This window comes from Dermacentor silvarum, chromosome 10 (genome assembly GCF_013339745.2).
Source record: "Dermacentor silvarum isolate Dsil-2018 chromosome 10, BIME_Dsil_1.4, whole genome shotgun sequence".
NCBI classification, from domain to species: Eukaryota; Metazoa; Arthropoda; class Arachnida; order Ixodida; family Ixodidae; genus Dermacentor; species Dermacentor silvarum.
In genome coordinates this window covers 60,420,512-60,438,601 of record NC_051163.1, presented here as the reverse complement: position 1 = coordinate 60,438,601, position 18,090 = coordinate 60,420,512, and the positions used below count along the sequence as shown (strand labels likewise).

At 42.6% G+C, this 18,090-nt stretch overlaps 2 protein-coding genes across 3 annotated transcripts in view; both read left to right on the top strand.

The window, feature by feature from the left end:
• LOC119431574 (probable serine carboxypeptidase CPVL) overlaps positions 1 to 18,090 on the top strand; it is a 73,143-nt gene that overhangs the window by 9,817 nt on the left and 45,236 nt on the right. The window contains exons 1-2 of one of the 2 annotated variants that reach the window (XM_049656864.1): positions 14,962 to 15,187; positions 16,631 to 16,814. The exons of the other annotated variant lie outside the window; for it this stretch is intronic. Coding sequence (XP_049512821.1) covers positions 15,126 to 15,187; positions 16,631 to 16,814 — 246 coding nt within the window. The 5' untranslated portion in view covers positions 14,962 to 15,125. Of the gene's footprint in view, positions 1 to 14,961; positions 15,188 to 16,630; positions 16,815 to 18,090 lie in introns of those variants that run through there. 2 annotated transcript variants of the gene reach the window in all.
• LOC119465761 (probable serine carboxypeptidase CPVL) overlaps positions 1 to 18,090 on the top strand; it is a 104,401-nt gene that overhangs the window by 57,587 nt on the left and 28,724 nt on the right. The gene's annotated exons all lie outside the window — the stretch shown is intronic.

Here is an 18,090-nt window from a genome sequence, read left to right as displayed (position 1 = left end):
TAAATTTAGTAATAGGCTTAGCACACAGGCCCATGTTACAATTAGGAGGTCCCACAAATATGTTAGAGGAAGACTCGAAGTGCGGCAGGTTATCATCGTCTACTTTAAAAATTGATTGAAAGTATTCATTTATGTTGTTACCTCTGGCCTAATTTTCTTGCCGCGTAATTTCGATTCTGGGGTTAAATTTTGGCAAGAGGTACTTCCAGAATTTAAGAGGTGAGGACTTGATAAAAGTTACCGAGATTGTTTTGAATGTAATTTTCTTTAGCTGCCTTCATTTTAGCTTTCATAGTGTTTATGGCTAGTGAGCTTTTGTCTGAAGTTTGCCGGAGCATTCTTTTCTAGAGTGCTTCTTAGCCTTTTGACACTTTGTTTCACGTGGATGTCACGTGTAATCCAGCGATTACGTTTGGTTCTTTTCCTTTTTTTTTGTTCATGTGGGCACACAGCTGTGGATGCAGTAAAAAGCAATAGATTTAAACTTTTGCCAGAGTACTTCGACGTTACTATTGGGAACGCTGGCTTGTTGTTCGAAAGCGCTTAGTTCATGAAACAGATGGTCCACTACGCTGTTATCATCGGCGCTGTTGAAATCTAGAAAGGTTGTGATTAGTTGTGCGGTAAAGTAGTGGCGTGAATAGGGTTAGAGCATAAGTTTGTTTTATCGTCCGACATGCCATCGATCCGTGCTGCTTTAGCTTTATCTGCCGAAAAGTGGTCACTCAAAAATATCAGCTCAAGATGTTATACCTGCTTCCTTGGACACGCGTAGGTTCATTCATAATTTGACAGCGACTAAATGCGAGAATCATATCTATAAGCATATCGGAGCATGCACTTCTACTTTCTATAGTGTGCCAGTTTATATCTGGCAGGTTGAAGTCACCAATTTAGATTAGTCTAGCTTCAAAAACGTGTCTGAGCATCTATGCACATAACGACTGCATGACCTCAATTTCGTAAGAAGGGCTTCGGTAGACGGCCTTTATTTATAATAATCTTGTATTATAAATTATTCTATATCCCCGCAGAGAGTAACAGATTAGCATTTCTTAATGAGATGCTAAAGGTTTACCTGGCCATACAATCAGCATGCTACTCCAGATGGTGAGGTTGTCATATGAAATGACGCATCAATACATAATGTATACAGACGCAAGATATCCAAGCACACTCGGTCACAGCACTTGCATGCCAGGAATACGCATATTCCAATGTCTCCCTGACATGCTTATATATAGGAACGCGTTACTATATCAAGCCGCAAGGGCCATTAAAATGTACTACCAACGGTAAAACCTGTCCCATCCTGCAATCCGTGCCATTCTTTAGCAGCAGGGGTCAGAGGTCTTAATTGATTAGCAGATGTGAGAAGTTCATATGACGAATGGTTGTATTTAACCATGTCCTCTTTCCTCATAGTAGCGCTTCATACATGACCATCTTTCACGAATTTCTCAGCTGGCGTTGAGTGGCAAGTGAGAGGAGAATACAGATGCCCCGTCCCCCCTCTCCCCACCTGTGCGCCTATAAATTTCACCTATGTCTCTCGTTCTCTCTTCCACACGCGCAGCTGTATCACTTACGTTACGTTAAAATTACGTTAGATTACGCTATCTTAAAACAAGGAAATATTTCAGGAAAACGCGTCGACCGCACCACTGATGCTATGGACACAAGGCGGTCCAGGTCTGTCCTCCCTGTTCGGCCAATTTCTTGAGATCGGACCCCTGGCCATCGGCGCCCACGGAAGGCTACAGAAGCGGCTCCAAACTATACAAAAAGATGTGAGCGTCATCTACCTAGACGTGCCCGTCGGAGCTGGCTACAGTTTCACGAAAAACCCTTCGGGTTACGCCCGAAACCTCGGGGACATCGGCGCGGCGGTCATAGAATTCCTGAGACAGTTCTCGGTGCTCTTCCCGGAATACAAGGAGCGAGATTTCTACGTCGCCGGCGAGTCGTACGGAGGTGGGTATTGGCGTCATATATGTTCTCATTTCACACCTTCGTAGGTCTAGCAGTCACAGTGCAATCGGCGGCAATCCCATTTATTCATTTTGGAGTAGAACTGAGCTTCCTTTTTAACGGTAAGCTTTTTTCGAGTACTCTTCCCGATTTTGCTGACCGTGGCTGCTGCTCTTGCTGCTGCCTTGTCTAAGAGCTCAACACATGACACACATAATTCGTATTACTCGTAAAAAAAACACAAACTTTTTCTTATACGCTAGGTTTTTCAGCTCTGCGGGCGACTAACAACTACAAATACTTAGGTGTTACTTTGACTTCCACATTGTCGCGGAAGATGCACATTAATGATATTTGTTCTTCTGCTTTCCGCAAACTCTGTTTCCTAAGACACAAACTGAAAAATTCTCCTCTTAGTGCAAGATTACTGTGTTACTTTTTATTTATTAAACCAAAGTTAAAGTATGCATGTATGGCATGGGATCCTTACAGTAAGTCAAATAGCGCGTCTTGAAAAAAAAAAATACAAAGAAAAGCAGTTAGGTTTGTATTTCAAAAATTCGCAAGACTGGACTCTCCCTCTAATATTATGACGCAATATTTTATGCCCACTCCTGAATCACGCAGAAAGCAGCTAAGGCTTGAATTCCTTTCCCTCCTTCCCAACAACAGGCTTGAAATCAAACCATCGACTTGCATAGCGCCTGCAATAACACGGAACACAAGACAGCATCATCCGGACTCACTAACACCCTATTATGCTCGAACTGATACGGTTAAATTTTCTTTTTTTTTCCAGGACAATATCAGACTGGAATGACAGTTAACGAACACAGTGTGACTAAAAATTGTATAAATGTGCGCTTGCTCGTTTCTAATTTGTTCTCTATTGTTTGTATGTATTCTATTGCCCCTCTGCTTGGACCGAAAGGTCTGCAGTAAGTACTAAATAAATAAATAAAATATATAATGAATACCTGTAAACTCGGGGCACAAGGGGCTTGCGTACCCTAACGTAAAGCTCTCTAATGAGTCAGCGTAAACGTATATGTACCACATACACAGATGCGCCGGTAACCGGCTCTGTTTAAGCGATTGCGCAACGAAACGACGAGCACTGCACCAATATCCTGATGGCAAGAAGTATAAGCCTTTAGACGTATAACTTCTTAGATAACCAGACTGATTTCATTGGCTGTTGCTCCCATTTTTCTAATTAGTTAAGTATCTGGCCTCCATCGGAAGCATTCTTCTCTCTTGACAACGCCAACCGACCCTTTCAAGCGCACGTGCGTTCGCGCGAGAGCTTTCTGACGTACGACGGTTCAAATGTTGCGGTCGGTGGTGACGCTATGTCGCGTTTCTTCGCTGCCTTGGTTGATGGCTGCGGGGCGCGTTCGTCGCCCAAGTCAACTGCGGTTCTCTTAATAAGATGCGCCTTTTCGTTTTGCCACTTCACCGAACGACACCTTCGCTTAGAGGGACTCCCACAGTGCGCGGGATGCGCATAATATTTACTCCCCTATATTTCACAAACATGCTGAAATAAGCACACGAGTGGTCGTCAAGAGTAGTGCCTGACACCATTTTAAGTCTAACCCTAGACGTAGCTTATTGGAGAATGCGCGGTGGGGAACTTTGGGTTATATGAGATCAGCCGTAGTTATCTATACCTGCCGCGAAATCCTAGTCAATTGGTTGTTTTTCCCATTTCACTTTCATTCCAATGAAGCCGCCACGGCATGATATGCAACCGAAGGCATGGTGTTCAGTGTGTAATCTCATGGCCGTGCCACTGCTGTAGTTTAGGACGCAGGCCTCGACCACCATCAGCAAGCAAGGCAAAAGAACAGCCGTTTATGAACACAGCATCTTTATAATAGCCTGTCACGTGGTGAATACATGACAAATACACAAGGGCCTAACCGGAAATAGCTTTTGACCACCTGTTCCTATATTTCGTAGGAGTATATATGGTAATGCAATATGCATTAGAATTTTAGCAAAAAACGAACACACAAAGAAGCAAAGAAACACCGAGAGGAGGAAGAACTAAGGAAAAACATTGCTGTGTACGCATAGCGCGCTCATCCTGTAAGGTCATTTTCCCGTGAAATATGTTATTCCAAATGTGCATTGCAAAACTGTACTAAAATGTCCCGATGATCCGTACTGCAGCTTAAGAGAGAGATATATATATATATATATATATATATATATATATATAAATGAGATAAAGGTGGCGAGACGAGCATTAATGACAGTTCCGTGTTAAGGTTGGGTACGGTGTTGAAATATTACCAAATTTAGGCACTAGGTATTTTGTACCCCTTTTATTAAACATGCACTCCATGCTGTCGTGGCCCTGAACTTCGCTGTGGCATTCCACATGCGGCCCTGTGTATCTTATCTGATTGTCTCCTGGTCAGGTACACGCTATTATGACGATACGCGTTACGGCATAATTTTTACTCGAAGTTACAATTTGCATACTTGTTCTTACTTACGTGTTTGTTCTGGGTGTCAATGTCTTGAAAACATGTCAATAACTAAAGTCATTGTTATCAACGGTGGCGCACATGATGCGGTTGCCAACTTCCCAAGCGCTCGAGGAGTCAGTTAAGCCCAAGGCAATGTCGTTTCTTTACATATTACGTCGACATGCGGACATCATGTGTCAGCATCAGTACCCATCGAGGTACCGCAATTGCACAGAGCTCCTACTGCCGCGATAAATCGAGGCAGTTTTTTTATCAATACACTTCTGTGAAAATCAACAAAGCAGATGTACACTCGGTCGACTTAAGGAAAATGTTGCCATTCAACAAATTAAAGCCTACTGCAAAAATGTTCATTCGGTTTCTTCAGGAAGAAAGCTTGAATTCGGCAATGTTGTTGAGGCAAGTGCGCCGAATCTGTTTTACTTGACAAGGGCCGTAGTTCCACCATCTGCGGAAAACAGGATGTCAACCGCAGCAGCTCGGAGGCACGCAGGTAGATTTCGAAGTAAATGATTAGAACATAAAAAGCGATTAGTCAAATTATTTCTGCATAAATGCACAAGGTAGGGGAACAGATATGCAATGAAAAGTTCCGAACTGATTCCTCGATAATTCTTTTGCAGCAAGGTACGGCGTTGGAATCGCTTACCAGCTGCTGACTGCGCAAGCCAAACAAGTGCCTCTGAAATTTAGAGGAGCAGTTGCCGGAGACGGTTTCCTGGGACCAATCTTGGACATAGCGGACTCTAGCGAATTCCTTTACCATGCTTCGATGGTCACTCAGAAAGGCCGCGATCGTTCTCGCGAAGCAATTTTCAACCATGAGGAGCCTCTTGGCAGACCGCAAGGTGCCGGAAGCCTTGCTACTTTTACTCCATACTATCTTCACTGATGACACCAGCCCTACTTTGTTTCAAAATCTCACGTTGTACAACAACCAAGCCAGTGCTCTGTACTCTGAGATGCCGGCAAGCATGCGTAAATACTATAAGTACGTCAACACGACAGCATTCAGAGAAGCGATTCACGTCGGGTTCGACGTCGAGTTTCAACAGAACAACAGAGTTCTCTTGGCCAGCCTAGCCCCTGACTACGTCACAGACATTAGCGCTCAGGTAGAGCTGCTCCTGAATACGAGTAAGGTGCTGTTTTACACGGGCCAAGTGGACACGCTGTTTCCTTCAACCAATCTGCGTGCGTACATCCGTAGCTTGAACTGGACTGGTGCTTCGGAATACCGAAGTGCACCTCGAGATGTGTGGAGGGCACACGGAGGTTCCGATGGCATAAGTGGCTACATAGTTCGAGTGCGTAATTTCACAGAGGCAGTGATACTTGGAGCGGGTCACTACGCTGCTGTAGACAAACCCGATGAGGCCAATTATCTCATAAAGAATTTTATTAGTTCAGGCTCCACGTTAGCAAAACGCGCACGCAGGGCTAATAGTGTCAAGCGGTAAGTTTTGCAATATCAGGCAACAAAAGCTTGCCACGGTTCGATGAAAACTACAAAGCGTGCAAGCCTAATTGCTGAGCTACAAGCTAGTTTCTTAAATAGATACGTGGCTTTTATAACAATTATCTTTCTCGCAAAAAAAAACAACTTATTGCAGGTTTGCTTAGCTTTTTTATAAACAATGAAATGAAAAGGCCCGAAAGCGATTATTGTTTAATAAAGCACCTGATTATACCGCCCTCATCTTCATTTTAATCATTTACATGACACTCCTCCGATGTGATTGGCCCTTGCACGACGTCTTTGGGCGCATGATAGAATAGGAAGTTGGTCATCAAGAAAATTGCGCAGAATGTTCCTAGCAACTGAAAATCACTTCATCAGCAACGGTGAATTCAAGTCAACATTTCTAGATAGAGTTCACATACTGTTACTTTAAAGAAAACAAACAGAAAGCCCATAATAAATCCTTAGGGTGCTATTCTGCGTCTTTTCGTAATAAAGTATTCAGAGCATGTTGTGTTTTTCAAACAAAGTGCATGTTATGAAGAAGCTTCATCCGACTAATAAGACATACCAAGAAATTGCTCTCCTCAAATTGAAGGCCCAGATAAGTAAAAGGGTCTGTCTTAAAAAAAACACAAGTAGACACTTCTCAGTTCCTAATTTTTAAAAGGCAGTTTAGAGTTTTTAGTTACGCTGAGACACAAGATGCCCTCAAGGTTTTTTTTTATTCTCGGCAATTTTTAATCAATGATTCAATCTTTATTAGTGGTAGAATAAGATAATGCAATATAGGTAAATATGGAGAAGGAGGTCCCAAGGTTACAAACCGCAGGCGGGACCTCCTAGGTTAATACACTAGAAAACGAATAAAGCGATCGACCTTAAAATAAAAAAAAGAATTTCAAAATGTTAGTCTTAACAGAAACATCTTCAAATGTTTAAGTGACTACCTAGAAAATCTTCATGAAACACAAACAGTTAACACAGTTAGCGGCACGCAACAGTTGCACATTCAATATTAAAATTTTTAGCTTTCACCTAAATACATCCGTATACATTATTTCTTTCAGGTCAGATGTGAGTGAATTGTATAGTGAAATTAATGGGAAAACAATGGTAATTTTTTCATATTGTGTGTGTGTATTTTAAGCAGCACAAGTTTATTGTGGACCGCCAATTTACTTCTGGATTAGATAGCATGGCGGGAGGAAGAATGTCGATTATGAGTATGCAATGAAAACTTTAAAAACAAAACACACATACTGTAAATATACACGTACAGTTCAGAGATAGGTAGTATGTTAAGCTGGACGAAAATAGGATGTGATGGCGTCAGTCGAGTAGCAGATGATGATGATGAATAAACTTTATTGTACGAATACTGGTGTGATTAATCTCGGGTGGAGCCCTCTTGTAGAGCCCCACTGGCCACGGCGGCTCGCCGGGCCTGGTCCAGGGTCGCCAGTTGGCTTCCCAGTACCAGCTCGGAAAGCCATGCCTCCCAAGAACACGTTGTGAGTACCCGTGATGAGCTCACCAGCCTGGATACTGTCTGGGCTGGGCGCTCCGCATACTGGTAAGTAATGTGGGTCAGTGGGGCTGTGGGGTTGTTGCATCAGGGGTATACCCTGGTCGTGCATACCTCTCGAATCATTGCATGCAATCTTAGTATGTGCGGGTAAGTGTTCGTTTGAAGGCGGCGCTAGTCCCTGGCTTCTTGGCTGCTTAACTTGGGATGTGGCGGAGCGCACTGCCGTCTGGTCAGGCGTTGGTCCTCCAAAATCTGCCTGCTCGTGATGGGTTCTTCATGGTTCTTCATGTGTATCGAAGTGATAAGTCGCACGGGTTGCTTTTGCAGTACCTTCAAAGGACAAATGGGAACTGAATATGAATTACCTCAGGATGTAATACAATAACTTAGATGACAGTATATGAATGCACAAAACAGGGCTTTAGGAGTGTTTATGCTAAAGCACTTTCTTGATTTTACAAATTCCCTAATTCGATGAAAAATCTTTTTACAAACAGAACTGATATATTGGTGTCAAATGGGTGTCAACTATAACTCCTAAAAATGATGCATGATCACTTACAGGAATGGCTACAGAGTTGACGTAGAGGCATGAAATAGTTCGCATATCTTTGTTGGGTGCATGAAAAAGCACGACACTAGTTTTGCAAGGATTAATCACGATTGTATTAGAGTTGCACCACTCTTCGAGAGAGGTTAAGTCAGCTTCAAGGTTAGATACGAGAGTCGCAGAATCAGAATGATGAGAAAAGATAGTCGTGTCATCAGCGTAAACAGGAAGAAAAGTTGAGGCATATGGGTAAGTCATTATCACATATCAAAAATAATAAGGAACAGTTGTGGAACACCTCTATTATTAGGAGTAGGGCTAGATGTATAGTTGTGGAGAGACAGCACGAAACCTGTTAAGACGAAAGCTTTGTAAAAGTGTCGATGCAGGACCTGTTATTCCATAGTACTCCAATTTACAAAAAAAGAATTAAATGTTAAATGCTGTCAAATGCTTTTGAAAAGTCAATAAAAACAGACCCTGCGATGTTACCATTATCAATGAACAATGTAATTTTGTCAGTGAAACATGCAATTGCTGTATCAGTGGACAGACCAGCCCTATAGCCAAACTGACATGAAGAGAGTTTGTTAAACTTAATGGAATATTTATATAGCCTCCTTCGATTAGTTTTTCCAAGATTTTATCGGTGAAAGGAAGCACGGATATGAGTCTATAATTTTCGATGTTAAGCGGATGACCTTTCTTAAACACAATCTCTTCTTTTTGCCAACTTAAGGTTTTCGGGGAAGACACAAGTTTTGAAACAGTGGGTAAAAATGTGTCTTTGAATGGGGGCAACAAAATATCTTACAGATTTATAAGTGCTTTGAGCGAATGTTGTCTAACCTAGCTAGGTCCGGTAGCTTTTAATCCTGAAATAACCGAACAAACCTCGGAGGCACAAGTAGGCAAAAGAAAAAAAAAACGATTGGGAAATACGAGCAAACGGAGGTGCATAGCAGGAAGAGGACGAGTCGGTAAACTAGAAGACACGTGATCGCTAAAAGCATTGGCTACATCACGGGCCGTGTTGAGGATAGTGTCGTAAAAACGAAAAGAGGTCACTTAGCCGCGTGACTTCGTAGAATTTAAAAATTCGGAGCTGCCATTTCCTCCTTGTATCCTTTTTACAGAGTTGAAGCTCATTTTCATAATAATTTTGTTTAGTATTCTTTAAAAGCAAGACTAACGTGTTGGAGTATCTTTTATAGCGTAATTTTAAGTTATTCGCGTTAGAAGTTAAAGCTGCGCAAACTGGTAATTGTTTATGATGAAACTGCATCGCACACAGAAGACGAAGGGCACAGGTGGTTTGTAAACTAGGTACCTGTGTCCATCTTTCTTTGTACGAGCTTCAGTTTTACCTTGTCTAATTGCGTTGTCGATCATAATACCAGGCTACGCAACATAGCACTATAACTATCTTCACTAATTTGTTAGCAGCAACACCGCATATGCCCTTTATGTCACCAGCCAAATTGATCACATATTAACTGCGGAGAGCAATTCCTTGCCATGCTTTTTTGTGTGTGTATTTTTGCTACATTATTGCATTTCATTGCAAGTGTTTCAAGCAACCAAGGTTTAAAGTAAGCATGACAAGCTATGAACAAATGAGACCTGGGACATAACAATGTCGTTCTCCTTGCTTTTAACGACACCACGTGGTTTTTGTGTGTATAAATACGATCGATCCCGCAATTAAAATTTCGTTGTTGATAGTTAGCGCTTGTCTCCGTCTGTCGTTTCTTCTTGAGTCCGTGGTTTGCTGCGCTATCCAGATACCATTACATGATTAGGAAGGCTAGGGCTAGCGACCCTCCAGATACTTTTGAAAGGGGGCAATATTGAGGGAGATTATTCACCGCAGTTTGTATTCCCTCTCGTGCCCGACTTACTGTAAGTTTCCGTGACCTCCCTTCCTGTTTTGTTGTATTTAGTGCCACCATGAAAGCTGACTTTTGTTTCAGTGTGTCCTCTGTGACTTCTCTTGTGATTCCTCATTCTTGTATTAAATTCATGTTTAGAAAAATAACACCGCTAGGTAGACAAGAACACAGCGCCAGTGTCGTGTTCTTCTTTGTGTCATTGTATTACAGTTGTTACTTTAAACTCTGGTGTGTTATCTGTAGCCTGTTTGACGAGTGGTCTTTTCTCCATGTTCGTGAGTTGACTATGTGTCAGTGTGTTTTGTGTTATTTCTGTTATAAACTGCTTTTAGTGCAGAAAGTCACCTGACAGTCTGACTGAGTTTCGTTGTTTTTGTGGCCTTTATTTGGCTCAGCGTCGGCGTGTTATTTCATTTTAGCATAGTTTGTTCTGTGTGGAAATGATTAGCTGGCACCCTCTAACCGCACCTACATGCCCTAAACATAGTGCATTAGAAGATTTCTAACACTCCCGAGTTATTGCAGGCTCTATGAGGTGTGTCAGCAAACGAAGCATAATAACTGCGCTGGAAAAGCAAGACTATCTGCCCAAAGCAAAGCTACCTTAATAAAACTTTTTTTTTCTTGTCGTTATTCTGTTTGTTTTTTTTGCGTATCCTTTTTATGTCTCAACACTAAGAACCGGGCATCAAAATATCCTAATTCTAAGTCATCTATTTAAACAAGCTGAACGTTCTTGCCCTGAACGAAAGAGATAATTTATTGGGCATAAAGACAAGATATCCTGATGCGTTAGGCTTTGCCTTCTTACTGATAGTAACACGGAGGAGAACAAGAAGGAATAAAAGCGTAACTTCAATGCAGGAAATATATTTAGTATTCTTATTCATTAGTTAAATATAGATAGTACAGACCAACAAGTTCACGGGAAGCAGGGACTTCTAATATGTTACATTGCGAACCTGGGCCACTCTCCCCTCGTAGGCCCGAGCCCTATGGTAACGGTGACAGCGACAACAACAAAAGCGTTTGCGATGGAAATGCCGTGGAAGACGGTTATGGAGTGCATGTTATTTTTTTCTCTCTCTCTATTACAAGAAACGCCCAGCATCTTTCGAAGGCTGCTAAGCATATCACGAGCCCGCCAACGATTCTAAACTGGGCCGTCATGTGCGAAGCCTCACAGGTTAACTTCAAAGTCTTCATATAGTCATCTTGAAATATTTAGCCCACACAATAGACAAGGACACAGTGAAGGGAGACACGCGAGCGCTTACTCACAACTGTTTATTTTTGGAAAGAGACAGAACATAAATGCACCAGCTATCTGCACTCAGCATGTGCAACAAAAGTCATCAGTAAATACAGAAACAGATTACAAAGGTTCAACTGGTATTCAAAAACAGATAGCTGGTGCATTTATGTTCTGTATCTTTCCAAAAATAAACAGTTGCGAGTAAGCGCTCGTGTGTTCCCCCTGACTGTGTCCTTGTCTATTGTGCGCGATCAATATTTAACTACGAATACGTACCAACTCGCCCAAGCTGTCAGTTCTGCTGCATCTACATATAGTGTTCGTACCACACATACTATAAGCCTAATGAGGACGCAGCAAGAAATAATGGCAGCAGTACCCTTTCAGATGAATCAAGCAAACAATGCAATCACAAGAAAACCAAACAAATTGATACATGCACGTAGCTCTATTAACGAACTATAATTTAATATCTCCGTGTGGCTTATAGACTTTTTCTTCATGGGCACTGCCATATAGCGTACGCAGTGGCGCTAGCTATGCGCAGTCGGCATGCAGGCTTGGGCGAGCGCCTCGTGTTGTGTGACAAGTATATGCTCGGCGGCAGTTCTTGGTGAACTCGCATGGTCTATTTAGTACAACGTGGCGTCTTCTAAGGGACAAAAGGTTTTGTGAAGCGTACTAAAGTGATCTGAGCCGGCATGGCCGGGATTTCTGATGACGTTGAGGCGGACGCAGCAACCAGCGCGATTGTTCACGCGGGCTTGAGCCTACAATAAGTCTCGGAGATGAGTTATGTATTTCTGAAAGTTAGTTTCATCAATTTTACCTTACTGCGACATTCTCACGGCAATTATAAGCTGTGATTCAGCAGCAATGAGCAGTTCTGAAACGTAGGACGATATTAACCGCGTGGATCGATACTGTTCTGCTGTGGAATAAGCTGCGCTGTTTACTTTGAACAGAGTTCAAATTATTATCTGCAGACACGATGCGTGACTACGTCGTTTGTGGGACGAGGTTTTCACCCACGAATAAAATAGTTTTGGTTACTAATAACAGAATACCTTACAGTGTGAATCACACTCGTTCAGGGGTCGAGCGACCGGCTGCTGACTGCGCGAGCGTCCGAAGCAGTGGTAGGTGCTGGATTATAGATCTCTGTTTTATAGCACATGGTCCAAGCATGCGTCTTTTGCGGCGTTAGTAAGTGTGGTTTTTTTGTTTTCTTTTTTAGGAGGGTAAAGACCGTTTTTGTTTTTGTGTTGTCCGTCCCGTCGTCTACGACGCACTCATCCGTTTTACAGAAACTGTGTCCTTACTTTTGTGGTCCGCTTTAGATGCTACCGCTTTACAAGGCCAAAAGTTAATGCCGAAGCAACAAAATTACATGTACCATTACCAGATGCAGTGATCGCTATGCTGAGCAACGCCATCGGCGTCCTACAGGAAGTTAACGTAGACATATATCGTTGTGATTCCATGTCGACTAAGCTTGAAATGCGTGAGAACGATGCCGGTAGCTGACGCAGGTATTTTTTGTGGATCAGCGGTTAGATGTTTTGGGGTTGCATTAAGTTCGTCGAACACGAGCCGGCTTATGTTTTAGTTCTTACGTCAAGCGATCAGATAGTGAGAAGATTTTCCAATTTACGTTGGCAATTCACAGACGACGCCGCTCTTCGTCGAGTGAAAACCGATACAGCCAAAATAGTTTACAACACGCATACACACCGCGGCTGCGCATAGAATTTTCCACATATGGCAGTTACCGCTGCTCTGAAAGGCAACACAGTGGCTCTTCGACGACCTCGTATGAACTGATGTCAGGCAAATTTCACAGAGAACGAGCTAAAACATCGCCAAATGGTTCCAGGTACAGCACGCGACGGCAACGCACTCAAACAGCGTCGTGCCAGCTCGCACAAGCTAAACAGGAGGAATAGCTCGCCGCGCGCCCTTTGTACCTCACCCGATGAAAAGGTCTATGAAGGCCTGTGGAAAATATGCAAATAAACAAATTTATGAACACTTATCGAACTTCAAAATATTACATCCTTTAGAGTATGAATTTGTGCCATGAATGTAGTCATCACTCATCTGAACATTCACTTTCTCGTTGGCGTGACCGGTGCGTTATTGTCTCACAGTATATTAGCGCACACGACGAGAAGAATAAAGGCATCGCAGGGGCTAAATTTTTCATCAGTAATAACCATGCGGCAGTCACAACCATAGGCGCACGTGGTATTCTTCACTGTAAGGTACCTGACAGGCAACGTTCACGAAGAACCTTCTCGCGAAAATGTAATAAACGGCATTATTTGGATCTTTTACACGATTGCAAAAAGAAAAAGTTCTGACAGATGTCTGCAAAGAAGATATCGTTTTTATCCGCATCTAATGTCCCGATTTTGATTAGGTTTGTGGCATTTGAAAGAAAAACGCAATATCTAGAGACAATCTTTTATTTGTGCTGTAAATATGTTAAAACCAATTCTAAAACACTGCAACACTTCAAAAAGAACTCTACTACCAAAGTTACAACTCTAACTCAGCAATAAAAAACGATATCACAATTCAGTAAACTGCAAATAATGCATTCAAAGCGGACGAAATTGATTTGTTTTAAAGCACTCTGAATATACTGCTCATTTGTGAGCGGGACTTTTGGAATACACTCGTAAACATTTTAACAATGCCGCGCAAGCTCTATATTCATAAATCAAACTTCTACGTTTTAGGTACCTAACGAATACAGTTTACGGAATTTGTTACTAATTGCAGATTTCCGAACTTCCAAACTTCGTGCTCTAATTCCTTATAACTTACCAATTTCTTGAAATATTTGTAAATATTTCCATGCCGTAAATCAATGTTCTGCTTCCTAGGGTCACTGAAAGCCTTCTTTCTCAAATGTATTACATTTTATTAGAGTCGGTCAAGCGGCTGTTTGATCATAGCATTTTTGCATTTGATGCATATTTGAATATGAAAATCGGAGTTAGCACCCAGCTAAACCTTTCTGTTATAGATTCCCCGTTGCGCCAGTGGTCACTTGCCATATAGTGTGACAATTTGAATAAAGGGATACCCTGTAACACATCCATAGCATCAATGTGAGCTGGAGCCATCAGCAGTGTTGCACGATGGTAGAGCTACCCTTCCCCTAATCTGTGCTCATCATCCCTGATACCCTCTTTCCCGGTTCTTCCTCGAAGCAGGCTAATTCAACTTCTCTGCCTTTCGTTGAATATCTCTCTATTGACTGTTGAATAGGTGTTTTCTTTTCTTTTTTGTTCTAAGCTCAGCTGTACATCCTCTTGTATTTCGCGTTACTACGAAGTTCTTAATAGGATACCTTCACGCTTTTTCAAGCAATCTAATCAGACATTGTTTATAGCTTCGTTACTCGTGACGTGATGTCTCCTAACATACTGTTATCCTTCACTCGAGTCTCAGCCACTCCCTCAAAGTGCATGCGTGCAATACGCCGGGAAAAACGGGAGTAGAACAAAGTTGTTTACTTGCGTCGGTGAAGCGAATAGGTCACCCGCATCCCGCATTCGACCCTGCCGGCATACCGTCTCTCGCGCCCAATTTTTTACACGCTCCTCCCTCAATTTATTGCAGATCGAAGCCTGCCTTATCTAGTGTCGAAAGCGCCCGCGGAAGTTGTTGAACTGAGAACGAGCGTATACTTAGTCAGGTATTCGCAAACACGGAGATGCTGGGTATGAAAATAAATAAATCCACTTTGCGCAGGTGGTGTTCTACGATTGCAACCAAACAGACGCATAAAAGCCCGAAGAACACAACACCAACGTCAGATGTTGGCCTTGTGCTATATTCGCCACATAAAGCGTCCGCGCGAAATAAAAAGCCCTGTACTCGTGTACTGTTGGCTGCCATCCAGCGCGTCCCCCATCAGGGAAGTCAAGTCACTTTAAACGTCACAGCAAAATGAATCCTGCCAGCGCCTGGACACTCCTGCTGTTCGTAGCTTCTCTAGACTTTGCTTGCTGGTGTGTACAGTTGAATTCATTACAACTAAGTGGTTATATTTTCGTTTAACATCGTGATTCCCGCGCATTTTAAGCCCCGCTCCCGCTTAAAAGCTTTAAAACCGCTTGTATTAAAACGCTCCTAAAATATAGGCCCGTGTTCACAACGCGTTCTTACGCTACAATTCTCCTTGGGCAGATGCCATACAGCCATTCGTGACAGTGGACATAATGTTAGCGACAGTGATTGATCAACGCGAAACAACACTTACGAGAAAAAAAAAACCTTTGTGCATGTTGACCCTGAAGGTCAACGTCTGCTGACGTCTTCTAATTATATTCTCTGAACAATAATTGATGTTGCCTGGTCAACTCACCTGACGATAATGTGGTTAGTCAAGAGTGTGCGGTTGACCCATCCATCTTTCTGGCAATCAGTAGTTAGCGCCAAATGTAAATACTTTTGTCACATGTCAGCATGGCGACATTAAAGCAGGTTCTTTGTGTAAACTATAAGTATGAAATTTAGTGTATGACTATGTCATGCAAGAAGCTATGAAGTTTTTGCTGGGATAGTGCACTGTTCTTAACAACGCTTCTAATTCTATTTTATAACCTCTGATTCCAGTACTAGGTCATTGGTGAGGTTTTACGTCCCAAAACCGAGATACTACGTCATTCCTGCACAGGTACATCTGGGCTGCTATTTTGACGCCCAGGAGATCCAAATTGATAACATGGGCAAAGTGCTGCTTTGACCACTGATGAAGTGCGAAAAGGAAAGGCATCAGAAAAGCCATCACTACAAAGTCGCGGCCGAGTTCGCCTTGATAACTCGCGGCGCCTCAGATTTAATTCTTTCACTAAAGTTTAACTGTTATTGTGTCACTCATGCATGAGCAAATACGATATAATGTGTGACGAAACTGTGAAAGTAAGAATGTGTACGCAAAAAGCAGCCTCCAACAAAAGCACCGCCTATCAATTCGGATCGCATAATGTTTTCTAAAAAGCATCGGCATGTCCCACTCGTAAGCTAAGAGGCCATGGTAGATGCTAAATGGAAGCTTAGTATATATTTGAGCGTCGTAATTTGATACCATGTTTCAACTGGTGAATGTAAAGTAAATGACACAAGCGCGCACACACAAACAAGTACACTACTACAGAAGACATTACACCTGGTGATTTCTTCTACTTGGTCTGCTTGCTTTGTCTACTATGGTCTACTTGATATCAAGTCAAATAACGTGATAGCTATGCTACCACTAAATATATTGAGTCATATGTCGCTAAACCCTTTCTTCTTCCTCTGTGCCGATAATGATCTATTTTAGAAGCACACAGGAGCATTCATCCGCATTTTCCATTTACAAATGAAATGGTGCCTGCCCTACAATACCACGCAATGGACACACAAAGCTTTAACTAGCCTAATAACCAACGAATGCCGTTCTCATTTAGTTCTACAGATTCGGGACCACTGTTTCTTACGCCCTTAATCGAGCAGAACAAATACGACGAAGCAAGGACCAAAAGCAGAGTGGACCTGTTCGCTAAAGAGGCAGGCGCCATAGCTCACTCTGGTTTCATCACTGTGAACAAAACAGTTGGCAGCAACCTGTTCTTCCTCTACGTCCAGGCACAGGTAAATGTTTTACGCTGATTTAAATACTGTTCCAAGGTTTCATTTGCAGATACCCAGCACATGGGCATCGCGAGTGCAAAAGGGTCATGAAATTAAACTTTAGCGGCTACCTCGGCACATGCTGTCTGGAAGGTAATGCGTTGCGTGATAACTGCATAGTGCGCGCTGTTTATTCCACAAGCGCAACAAACTATGTTGGCTTTTGTGATACGAAAGCTTCACATTCGATAACATTGCTCAATCTGACTCAGCGCAGGCGCCTCCAGAATTTTGACACCAAAATGAAGTTTTGCATATGACCAAGACTCGCATGCTGTTAACATGGGCTTGGTGTGCAACATACTACGACTCGATGTTGCATTCACCTCATCGGCCGTGGGAAGAGTCCTAATTGCGACTGCTGCCACGTACCCGAGACGAGAAAAAATACATTTCGCGCCTGGTCAACGTGCAGACAGGAACGACGGGCTCTAGCCTCTTTGGCGCAACTCAAGGCCACACCATTCCCAGGGGACCTTATTTTGGGCCCCGGGCCCCAACTGCGATGTACTACAGTAACAAAAAAGAGCCGCTCCACAAATTTCCCGCGATAGAGGACTACAGCCTCATGACTTCAAATACGCTGATGTAGACGACTAGCATCGTATCGTGCAATATTTTTGTCGTCTTCATTCTCCATCTGTCTTTCGACCTCTCTGCTTTTCTACAAATTGTACTAACACCCAGCATTATTAAGGGCTGCAATGCTCCACTTTAATTATCCCTGAAATCAGCTGCAGTTGTTGAATATGTGCCTACAAAGGAGTCTTTTCGATAGTCCATTTCATTGTCAACGCATGTCGCTGCCATCTATCTCTGGACTTTTATTTGTGCCTTAGGATATATTACCTCCTTGCTGTTGGTAAATATGACGTCCTGTCTCCTTCAGTGGCGCCTGCCAATAGGATCACTCAAAAATATTTTTTCCTGGCTTTCTTTTTCACTTTTCCACGCGGCCATTCACTCTCGAAAAGCACTCATGAGTAGCGCACCCAAGATTATTAAACGTTGCAATGCGCTACACTACTAAAAATTAGTTAATAATGTACTACACAAAATAAGCTTCTACGCTTTTACATTTCATGGTCGAGGTATGCCCTTCTCCTCTATTCCTTGACTTTGGAATGTGGCTTCCATTCAGTGTTCATAAATATGGCCCTTTCTGTTCTCTGGCCTTATATGAACTTGCCTTGTCCGACCTCAAGTTTACTGCTAATCCATCCTCGAAATTTTTTAA